The sequence below is a fragment of the Moschus berezovskii genome, chromosome 1 (assembly GCF_049115385.1).
Source record: "Moschus berezovskii isolate FMDL1 chromosome 1, NW_MosBer_1.0, whole genome shotgun sequence".
Taxonomy (NCBI): Eukaryota; Metazoa; Chordata; class Mammalia; order Artiodactyla; family Moschidae; genus Moschus; species Moschus berezovskii.
Genome location: NC_142460.1, coordinates 40,211,366 through 40,223,616, shown reverse-complemented (window position 1 = coordinate 40,223,616; position 12,251 = coordinate 40,211,366). Strand labels below are relative to the sequence as shown.

Genomic DNA, 12,251 nt, shown 5'->3' with positions numbered 1-12,251 from the left:
ATTCTGTGAAACACTCTGATCTATACTTTATATTGACATTACTGGTGCCTTCTCCTTGAAGTGCACAGTACTGGCTTTTGCGCGTAGTAGGTACTTACGGATGTCGTCACTCAGTAAAAATAACATCAAGGAAGAAATCTGAAGGCCTGTAGATAGTCTTGGCTAGTTCACTTACTGATTTTTGTGGTGCTTGCAAACCACTGAATCTCTCTGAACATTGTGTCATGCCCTTCTTGATTCAGCAGTGTCAGCAGGTTACAGCCACCTCCTTATACTGTTTAGTTCAGTCACCCAGTCGTGTCCAACTCTTTGTGACCCCATGAACCGCAGCACGCCAGGCCTCCCTGACCATCACCAACTCCCAGAGTTTATCCAAACTCATGTCCATTGAGTTGGTGATGCCATCTAACCATCTCATCCTCTGTTGTCCCCTTCCCCTCCTGCCTTCAATCTTTCCCAGCATCAGGGTCTTTTCAAATGAGTCAGCTCTTTGCATCAGGTGGCCAAAATATTGGAGTTTCAGCTTCAGCATCAGTACTTCCAGTGAATATTCAGGACTGATTTCTTTTAGGATGGACTGGTTGGATCTCCTTGAGGTCCAGGGGACTCTCAAGAGTCTTCTCCAACATCATAGTTCAAAAGCATCAATTCTTCGGTGCTCAGCTTTCTCTATAGTCCAACTCTCACATCCATAATACATGACTACTGGAAAAACAATAGCCTTGACTAGATGGACCTTTGTTGACAAAGTAATGTCTCTGCTTTTTAATATGCCATCTAGGTTGGTCATAACTTTCCTTCCAAGGAGTAAGCGTCTTTTAATTTCATGGCTGCAGTCACCACCTGCAGTGATTTTGGAACTCCAAAAAATAAAGTCAGCCACTGTTCTCCACTGTTTCTCCATCTGTTTCCCATGAAGTGATGGGACCAGATGCCATGATCTTCGTTTTCTGAATGTTGAGCTTTAAGCCAACTTTTTCACTCTCCTCTTTCACTTTCATCAAGAGGCTCTTTTGTTCTTCTTCACTTTCTGCCATAAGAGTAGTGTCATCTGCATATCTGAGGTTGTTGATGTTTCTCCTGGCCATCTTGATTCCAGCTTGTGCTTCATCCAGCCCAGCGTTTCTCATAATGTACTCTGCATAGAAGTTAAATAAGCAGGGTGACAATATACAGCCTTGACATACTCCTTTTCCTATTTGGAACCAGTCTGTTGTTCCATGTCCAGTTCTGACTGTTGCTTCCTGACCTGCATACAGGTTTCTCAAGAGGCGGGTCAGGTGGTCTGATATTCCCATCTCTTTCAGAATGTTCCACAGTTTATTGTGATCCACACAGTCAAAGGCTTTGGCATAATCAGTGAAGCAGACATAGATGTTTTTCTGGAACTCTCTTGCTTTTTTGATGATCCAGTGGATGTTGGCAATTTGATCTCTGGTTCCTCTGCCTTTTCTAAAACCAGCTTGAACATCTGGAAGTTCATGGTTCACATATTGCTGAAGCCTGCCTTGGAGAATTTTGAGCATTACTTTACTAGCGTGTGAGATGAGTGCAATTGTGCTGTAGTAGATAAGAAATTTATGCAAGGAAGACCTCAGCTCAGAAAAGGAATTCTGGAGATGACAGTCTGTTAGGTCCACTTTGGATTCAAAATCATTAGTCAAAGAAGAGAGAACCCACATGGCAGGACATTTTTAGTTAAGAATTAGGGTGTTTCAAGGACCAGAAATTGGTAGATAAGGCGAAAACCCTGAAGGAAGACCAGGGTCTTAATCACAACAGAAATAACAGCAGCAGGATCATAAGATTGTAGGAAATGAAGGTGCAAATTTTCAAAGATAGGAAAATCACTGCTGGAAGATGCAAATAGCACATAGGAAAACTTGACAGATGAAGTGGTTTCTCTTCCATAAACATAGAATTTTCTCATTGTTTACCTCTGATGATCTTGTTTCCATTTCTTGCTTAGTTAAGAAAATTAATTTACCTTTTCTTTTTCCCACTCAGCCTTCTTTCCCACCCTAATCGTTTTCATTGTTTCACTTTCAGTCAAAATTCATGAGATCGAGAACCACGCTAGACATGCACCTGAATAATTTTGTTAGGATAGTTAGCTGATGTTATTGTGAAAAATGAAGAAAACACACCAAATGATAACAAAGTTTTAGATGTTGCTTTTATATATAAAATACTCTTGTATGAATATTCTTATTGTACTTAGTTGCCATCACCTATCACTGTAACAGACCCCACCAAAAGTTAGTGACATCCCAAATATTATCATGTTCAGATTGGTTGGTTGGGGTGGCTCTTCTCATGTGGCTCATTCTTTTGGGGCAGTTGGGCTACCCAGGTTATGTTCTTAATGAATTGCACAAGCTCAAGAGGGCAAGCCCAACCATGCAAGCACATTTTATGTCTGCTCATATGCCATTGATGAAAGCTTGTCTCATGGCCAAGCCAGTCAGTGCAGCAAGGAAACACGTTTCTGAAGCTTCAGTTTTGGCCATCTAATACAAAGAGCCAAATCATTGGAAAAGACCCTGATGCTGGGAAAGACTGAAAGCAAAAGGAGAAGGGAGTGGCAGAGGATGAGATGGTTGGCTATCGTTACCGACTCAATGCACATGAATTTCAGCAAACTCCAGAAGATACTGGAGGACAGAGAAACCTGGCGTGCTGCAGTCCGTGGGGTCACAAAGAGGTGGACATGACTTAGCGACTGAACAGCAACAATTAGCGGGAGGAAGTGAGAAGTGGCAAAGTGTGTGGGAACAGGGGGGCTGGAATCGGGAGTCTAACGCAGGAAGTGAGAAGTGGCAAAGTGTGTGGGTACAGAGACGGGGGAGGAATCGGGAGTCTAATGCAGGCTTTGAAACTTTTCTGGGTTTTACAGTCTTTTCACATCTTACCTTGTACTCGTTAACATAGACACACTGTTTTTGTAATCTTAGCTTAATATGATTTGTAAAGATTAGTTTCTATATAGATTATATATTTGCTGTTTAAAATTATACAGTTGTTTGTTTAAATTAAACCGTGCTTCTCGGCTCATCTGTATCAAGCTCATTTGAGATGCTTACTAAAAATGAAGATCCCTTAGCAGATCCAGATGCTTCTGGAATCACTATCTCTGGGTGTGAGACCTGGGAATCTTCTTTATTGATAATTTTATCAGGGCATTGTCTTGCACATTGCAACTTAGTACTTCTTTGTTAGTGGAAGGACATTTGCATTGTTTCCATTCGAATTGCATTATAAATAATAGCTAGCATCATTTGTACAAATGATTAATTTATTTGGGGTTTTCAGAAATCTTTCCCTGATACACAATTGAATAATTTGCAGTTGAGGAAAATTATATTCTGTGTAAAGAATAGAGTTTGGAGTGCTGGTGTGGGTGGTTACAAACAAGCTTGTAAAATCTTTCAAGTATTTTATGTTCACTAAAATAAAATGTTGAATTATATAAAGAGAATTTCTGTAATTTGTATACATCTTTAATTTGTAATGTTGGGTATTGTGTAAGTTAGTTGTGGTTCCATTGCTTGCTATTGGTAATTTTTAAAATGAAAGAAAAGTTGACATGTCTAAAGAGAATTTTTACTTTTCTCGTATTTCAGCACTCTAAATTTAGCAGTTCAGTTCTTTTTTCAACTATTTTGTTTATATGATCTTTGTTCATATACCTTATTTTGTATTTTATTTTTGGTCTCAGTTATCTCAGCTTTTAGAAAGATTTTTATGGAAATTAAAATTTGTTGATGTCATAGCAGATACTGCCAGTGGCTGTTTAGTGTACATTCTTTGTTCTTTTCTTTTTCCTTAGCAACAGATTTGAAGTGAAGCTTTTTGCCTAACTGAAAAACACATTTCTCAACCTTCTTTGCAACAATGAAGGGCCACATGACATGACTTTGTTCTGCTCAGTGAATGAGGCACATGGGGCTTGTTAAGAAGGTGGAATCATTTAGCAGACACTCTTTGTCCTTTCTCCTGTATCTTATTTGGAACTTGGACTGGATGCTAGAGGAGGAAGTATAGAGTGACATTTAATAAATGTCACGTAAGAATGTTTGGTGGGAAGACAAGATTTCAACAGATCCTTTTATTCTAGTGGGGACTTGCTTTCCATGTCATATCACCCGTTGAGCTTTCTCTATTTTATGGTTCTGTCTTCAGTTTTGGGGAACTTATATTAAGAAATGTAGAGATGGACGGAGGACCATATTCTTAATTAGGGAAGTTTAGGGAGGGGTTTTGGTAGTAGAATCCTATCCTACCTGTTTTTCTCTTTAGTAGAGTATGGTAGATCAATAGAATATAAATACATCTAAAGCAAATGGGCCTAAGTGACTCAGACAGTAAAGAATCTGCCTGCAAAAAAATCTGGGAGATGCAGGTTTGATACCTGGGTTGGTAAGTTCCCCTGGAAAAGGGAATGACAACCCACTCCAGTATTCTTGCCTGGAGGAATGCATGGACAGAGGAGCCTGGCGGGCTGCAGTTCATGGGGTCACAGAGTCGGACATGACTGAGGGACTGACACACACACGAAGCAAATGGGGGCAAGTAATCAGTTTTATTTTGGATCTTTTATGACAGATTGTAGAATGAGCTGTTTTTTTTCCCCCTCGAATAGGATGTGGTGGTTTAGTCATCCCCCAGTGTAATATATCCACCTACTGCTTGTTTGCCAAGGCATATTTTTTCCGTACATCCTGAATGCCTGGATGCTGGCTGACTTTAGGGGCAGGGTGAGATTTATAGGGCTGCCTCAATTTCATTCTGGGGTCTCAACCCCTAGTTAAAGTACACCAGTGGATACCTGTTGTCCTTAGTTCTTCTTAGGTTTAGCTGTCACAGAGATCACTCCTTCTCTTATTAGACGGCATACATCAGACAGTGAAGGATCAGCTTTTAGAAACATGAAAATGAAATAAGGACTCTTGCAGCGTGGTTCATTTTTCCTAAAATAATAAAATTTATTCAGTCTTCCTCAAGTTCTATATTTTTTTGTTTTTTACTCTATTTTGTGTTTTCTGTTCTTTTTCCTGAAGGTATTTATTTTCTTGTCTTTGTACATTTTCAGATTTCAGAGTATAACGCTTTTGGTTTTTCCCTTCTTCCAGCACCAGCAGACATTTCTGAATCAGCTACGAGAAATTACAGGGATTAATGATGCCCAGATTCTACAGCAAGCCTTGAAGGTATGGCCTCTGTTTCACGAGATACAGTTTCTGTTAAACCCTCATCTCCACCGCCTACCATATTTTAAAGTTGAGTTTTTTAGTTACACAGTGGGTAGTACCATAGTTACAGGGAAGAACTTTTTTTTTTAAAGGCCTTACTTAATATAGCATTGGACCATCAAGACAGCTGAGCGCCGAAGAATTGATGCTTTTGAACTGTGGTGTTGGAGAAGACTCTTGAGAGTCCCTTGGACTGCAAGGAGATCCAACCTGTCCATCCTAAAGAAATCAGTCCTGGGTGTTCATTGGAAGGACTGATGCTGAAGCTGAAACTCCAATACTTTGGCCACCTGATGCGGAGAGCTGACTCATTTGCAAAAACCTTGATGCTGGGAAAGATTGAAGGCAGAAGGAGAAGGGCACGACAGAGAATGAGATGCCTGGATGGCATCACTGACTCAGTGGACATGAGTTTGAGTGAACCCCGGGAGTTGGTGATGGACAGGGAGGCCTGGCATGCTGTGATTCATGGGGTCGCAAAGAGTCGGACACGACTGAGCAACTGAACTGAACTAACATTACATACTGCGATTTTGAGCACATTAGCTTTCAGCACCCTAATGTTCCATGGTGTCTTGGAGTGAAAGACCTCCCTCCACGTGAAGCAGTTTTCAAGCAAATTGGAGTGATATGACTCCCAAGTACTAATGGCCAATTTTACTCGAGACATTTTAGTATTTAATTGGGGATGGAGAGGTAGAGTGGCATAGAATAGGAAGAGGGAATTGTGAGAAAATTAATACAGTCTCAGAAGCTTCCTTTCAATCTTCCAGGAAGAAGTATAAATCGGCTAACCTTCAGTTAACTGAATGTTTAAGATCATTCAACATCAAACTGTTCGATTATGCAGGAAAAAAAGGCATAATTTTTGTTGTATCTTGTGAAATATACTCATTGCCACACAGAGGCACCCAGATGAGTAAGATCACACGGATATGCAGATTGAAAGAGAGTGAATGAAGGAAAAATGTTCAAGAACTAGAACTCCACTTGAAGTGTATTTATAGATCACTGCTAAAGGCCAACATCAGCAGTACAGCAGTTGTGCTACTGTAGGCACACATACAGCTTCAGTCCTTTGCACGTTGCTCTGAAAGACAACATTATATTATTTTTGATTTGGAGCCAGAAGTTCTTCATTTTTTTTCTAGAAATAATTTATCTTTTGAATGATTGTAATCATAATCATCATCATTGTAGTGGTAATAGCTAGCACTTATTAAGCACTTACAGTACGTACTAGGTGCTATTCTAAGTACTTTATGTGGATAACTCCTCCTCCTAGTAACTTTGAAGTAAGTGTTATTTTTATCTACCTTTTAAAGGATAAGGAAACAGAGGTTAAAATGACTTGCTGAAGATCACATAGTTAACATGTGGAGGAGCTTGGAATAGAAACTAAGCAGCCTGCTCCCAGTACCACACATAATTTCTGCTTCTTCTGCTTCAGCTTTTTCCCCCATCAGGAAAATGATCAACCAGTACTGTTAGGAGCATTTTAAAACATGGTTTATGAAGCCGCTCTTAAGTAGCTGGAAAGGACGCAAAAATGTCGTACCTCAATTTTTATGATTATGACATTTAGATGATTGCCAGTCCGTTCTTTATTCTGCTAAATATTACAATCATTCCACGTCTATTTTCAGAAATGGCCTTTCCCATTCTGTATCACTTGAGTCTGGGATTAGACCCATTACCTTGTCAGGGCAAATTTGGGGAATTCACTTACATTGTTTTTAAAACTTAGGAAACATGTAGAATATGTTTAATTAAATAAACAGAAAAAATTAAAGTAGTGTCCATCCACATTTCCTTTGAGGTAAATTATGTGACCACTTTTTTTTTTCTTAATCTTGTTTCAGTTACCCATATCTGGGAGAGAAAACAGTGTACTTAAATCTTAATTATTGCTCAGTATAAATTTGTAAAATGTTTAATAATGGGTTGACTGTCTCAGCATTATGCTGACACAGAGTCTACTTTTGGGAGCCACAATGTCATTGATTGATTTTAGCACTTTTATTTTGAGAATCTCTTTGTATGTTCAAAGTAAGTGACCTTCAAGTTGTATAGATCCCTGCTGCATTCAGTTTATCATTATTATCTTATGAGGGAGTATGTGGAAAGCATTTGGCACATTTCTTGGCACTTAGTGTTCAATAATGTTAGCCTTTGTTATTAAAATTGTTTTCCGTCTGGTTTGTTACAAACTGTAGACAATGTTAAACTCGGACTTTCCTGGTGGCTCAGATGGTAATGCGTCTGCCTACAATGCAGGAGACCTGGGTTCAATCCCTGCGTTGGGAAGATCTCCTGGAGAAGGAAATGGCAACCCCCTCCAGTACTCTTGCCTGGAAAATCCCATGGACGGAAGAGCCTATTAGGCTGCAGTCCATGGGGTTGCAAAGAGTGGGACACGACTGAGTGACTTCACTTTCACGTTCATGTTAACCTCATGTTTTGGATGCGTCATTTAAAGAGTCTAACAACAGTTTGATAGGTAACAAAGTTTGAAACGTGCACTCCTACTGTTTTCTCTCCTCAAAGGCTGTTAGAATTGGAGTTGGGCCGAGTTGTTCCAGTTGCTCAGACATCATATTGTGGAATCATCCTGGTCTTTCTCTTTTTATCCTTCCCCACACTTGATATGATAGCAAATAATATTGGGCTCTGCTTCTGCCGATTTCTCTTGTATAGTCTGTTCCCCACATATCCCCACAGTAATCCTTTTAAAATGTAAGTCATACTATGTCATTATCTGTCGAAAACTTTCCACTGGCTTCCAGCTGAACTTTGTAAACTAAATTTCTGAAGGCTTCCACAGTATTATGTGTTCTGGCCTTTGATACAAAGATAGCTTCATTATTAATACCTGGATTTCATAATGTGGTTTCAGTTAGCAGTCATAGAGCTAATGTTGTTTTTTCTGTAACTGTAGAGAGAATATAGAGATAACTGGGCAAGTTTCTCTCATGATTTTGCTGTCAAAAATTCTTAGTGTTTTTAGCATCTGTTTTTTTTTCTGAATTTTTAGAATATTATTTATGTGTTTAATTTGGGTAGAATTTTCATCTCCACAGTATTCTGGAGTTCTGTGTATCTCTATCATGCTTTCAGACCTCTGCTGCTGTTTTCTTATGAGTCTGATATTTGCTTGTTAGTTTGCCTCTAAGTAGGTATTCAGCATAAATATTAAAGAGAATATCTGTTATTGTTCTTGTTTGCTGAAGTACTATTTTAAATATTTGTTTTTCACTGTTTTAGATAGCAAGTTCCAGAAAACATTTTTTAGTTTGTTCATTTGCTTCAAAGTGTAAGTTTATGATTGGACTTTTGTTAAGCAGATTTAAAAAAGTAATGGAAAACAAATTATTTATAGAATTGATTTTTGCATTATATTAGTTTTAATTAATAAAAGAATTACTGTTGATATAGTATACTGTGTTTACAGTGAACTTATATTGTAAAACTAAGAATCACATAGTGTAATTTTAAGTCTGAAAATGATTTTTACTATTAGTGTTGTTATGGAGAAAATTACATAAATCATATGCAAATGTATACTTACTCCAAAATATTTGATGTTCTCTTGTTGGTATTTGAAGGACAGTAATGGAAACTTGGAGCTAGCAGTGGCTTTCCTTACCGCAAAGAATGCCAAGACCCCTCAGCAGGAGGAAACAACTTATTATCAAACAGCACTTCCTGGCAATGACAGATACATCAGTGTGGGCAGCCAAGCAGATACAAGTAAGTTTGCTTCTCTTTCTTAATATTTTAATTATAATACAATGACAACTTTTGCTTGGGGCTGTGTTTTGTTTAAGCAGAGGTGAAGGATGAAGAAAGGAATGGCTTTAGCTTTGGCTCTTCTTCTTGTGGTTGAAAGGTGCATATGTTTTTATTAGCTGCTGTATTTTTTTCCAGTTTGGAAGTAAAAGATTATATTTAAGTTATATATTCTTTCATAAAACATTTCATATAGTATTGTCCTAAAATATGGAACATCCAAAGGTGTTATTTATTAAAAATTTCTAGAATTTTAAATAGGGCACAGCCATTTGTTTTATAGATGTTAAGTGTTGGTAGAGACCTTAGTATTATTTTTGATTATTATATTAGATTAGTATTAAATAATACTAATACCTTAGTATTATTTTTGAAGATAAAGTATTTTTTAAATTACTGGTATGATTTACTGTTTAACAGAACTTTCCTTCCCTCAACTCCAACCCCTCTCCAAAATAAAGGTCTTGGAAGAAGCTTTATACTGCAGAACAAAATAAATAAACATGCATATACACATACGAACATACAGAAAATTTTACACAGGACTCTAACTTTTCTTCATAATATGAATAATTTATGCTTATATAGCCGAGTTTTTTTAAAAAATCTTTATTTCTAACTCATTATGATGTCGTAACTGCATTATATAAAATGTAGGTATTTCTGTGCATTCTGAATTTGAAAAGTGTGGTTTTTGTCCTTAAAGAGAATTTTTTGGTTTTGTTTATAAATGTTCTTAAAGTTAGGAAACAGCCAGAAAGATCTCATTCATATAGATGTTTATAGCTACTGATTGGCATTAAATGCTGTTTAATGTTGTTGATAAAATATTTTAACCTCAGAATTTCTAGGTAATCTTAGTATTTTTGCTCCGCAAATGGTCTTGTATCTCCAAAGCTGGGATACTCCTGTCTCACACAGATAATAGGTGATGGCAGAAGCTTTGGGTGTGTCCAAGTTCAAGACAAACTGTGTTTTGGCCGCTACCTACATGTCTAACTTCATTTTCCACTGTTTTCTTCTTCTCACTTTACACTGTAGTAATGGAAAATAGCTTGGAAGTTCTCATACACACAATGCTATTTAATTTCTTCTGTTGTTATGCATGTTACTTCTGTCTGGAATCCCCTCTAGCCTTCACCACCAGTCTGATTTCTTCTGGGGCTTTAAGACATTGCTCAGGAACTGCTGGCTTGAGAGTATTTCGTCTAGCTTCTATGTTAAACTGAGTGCTTCTCTTAACACCTAGAGTGTACTTCTGTCTTAATGAGTACTATGTTGTTTTGAAATTATTTGCTGTGCCTTTCTTGCATACCAAACTGTAAACTTAACAGGGCAATAGAGTGTCTATCAGATCAGATCAGATCAGATCAGTCGCTCAGTCGTGTCCGACTCTCCGCGACCCCATGAATCACAGCACGCCAGGCCTCCCTGTCCATCATCAACTCCCGGAGTACACTCAAACTCATGTCCACAGAGTCGGTGATGCCATCCAGCCATCTCATTCTCCGTCGTCCCCTTCTTCTCCCGCCCCCAACCCTTCCCAGCATCAGAGTCTTTTCCAGTGAGTCAACTCGTTGCATGAGGTGGCCAAAGTATTGCAGTTTCAGCTTTAGCATCAGTCCCTCCAATGAACATCCAGGACTGATCTCCTTTAGAATGGACTGGTTGGATCTCCTTGCAGTATAAGGGACTCTCAAGAGTCTTCTCCAAAACCACAGTTCAAAAGCATCGATTCTTCGGTGATCAGCCTTCTTCACAGTCCAACTCTCACATCCATACATGACCATGGGAAAAACCACTGCCTTGACTAGACGGACCTTGGTTGGCAAAGTAATGTCTCTGCTTTTTAATATACTATCAAGGTTGGTCATAACTTTCCTTCCAAGGAGCAAGCGTCTTTTAATTTCATGGTTGCAATCAGCATCTGCAGTGATTTTGGAGCCCCAAAAAATAAAGTCTGACACTGTTTCCACTGTTTTTCCATCTATTTCCCATGAAGTGATGGGACCAGATGCCATGATCTTTGTTTTCTGAATGTTGAGCTTCAAGCCAACCTTTTCACTCTCCTCTTTCACTTTCATCAAGAGACTTTTGAGTTCCTCTTCACTTTCTGCCATAAGGGTGGTGTCATCTGCATATCTGAGGTTATTGATATTTCTTCCAGCAATCTTGATTCCAGCTTGTGCTTCTTCCAGCCCAGCGTTCCTCATGATGTACTCTGCATATAAGTTAAATAAGCACGGTGACAATATACAACCTTGACGTACACCTTTTCCTATTTGGAACCATTCTGTTGTTCCATGTCCAGTTCTAACTGTTGCTTCCATTATACTGGGATGTCATGGTTTATCAAAAAAGTGCTTGTTGAGTTATTATTGATAATATGTATAAAAAAGCCATTTTGAAACCAATGAAACTTCTCTTGAACAAGATTAAGAAACTTGTTACAAGAAGTTAGAAAAAAGATAGTGGTATACATAGAGAAGGAATTAATATGTGAGAATAACATTTCATATCTTTTAAGGTTCTGAGACTTGGGAGGAAAATGAAGTTAGGTAGAAAAAAGAAATAGATTTTGACTGAAGACAGCTGGTTAAAGTGAAAGAAAGAAGAGACATGGTTCAGTGTTCTAGTTGAAAGGATGGAAGGATTTTAGAATGATAGCTGTGAACTCTTAATATAGATGGTAGACTGTGACATGAGACAGCATATGCAGGGAAGAATTAGGATTATAAGACTGTCATCAAAAAGATTCTTTATTTGTTGTGTGAAAATTAGAAACTGTTCTTTAAACCACATGTTAACACCTGTTCAAGAATTTTGACAAGGAGTAGTGAAAATGTTATGGACAAAATGAAAGATTTGAATAGGTGCTCTTAGGGAGAAAGCAACCTGATTTCAGAAAGTGTGTGTCCCATTTGTTAATTGAAAAAAAAAAAGTGTGTGTGTGTGTGTATATGTGCAGCTCTTGAAAAGTGTGCACCAAGTGCTTTTATATTCCCATTGAAAGAAATGATAGAGAGGTGGAGTTTCTGGTTTCATCTCATTGACTTACTGAATAAATTGCTTGTTGTTTTAATTTCTTTATTGATAAACTGAGCTATCCTTCTAACCAGAATGCTCACTCATATTTAATAACTGAATAATTTGTATAGTATGTTCATAAAGTTGGTTTGAGATTATCGAGAAAAAAATTGTAAAAATATA

At 38.0% G+C, this 12,251-nt stretch overlaps 1 protein-coding gene across 5 annotated transcripts in view; it reads left to right on the top strand.

Annotated features, from left to right (window-relative positions):
• Positions 1-12,251, top strand: part of USP25 (ubiquitin specific peptidase 25) — a 166,678-nt gene that overhangs the window by 19,657 nt on the left and 134,770 nt on the right. For 4 of the 5 annotated variants that reach the window (XM_088836120.1, XM_055422304.2, XM_055422288.2 and 1 more), the window contains exons 2-3: positions 5,133-5,210; positions 8,858-9,002. In XM_088836120.1, the coding sequence (XP_088692246.1) occupies positions 5,133-5,210; positions 8,858-9,002 (223 nt within the window). The remainder of the gene's footprint in view (positions 1-5,132; positions 5,211-8,857; positions 9,003-12,251) is intronic. The other variant, XM_088836114.1, reaches the window with a different exon arrangement.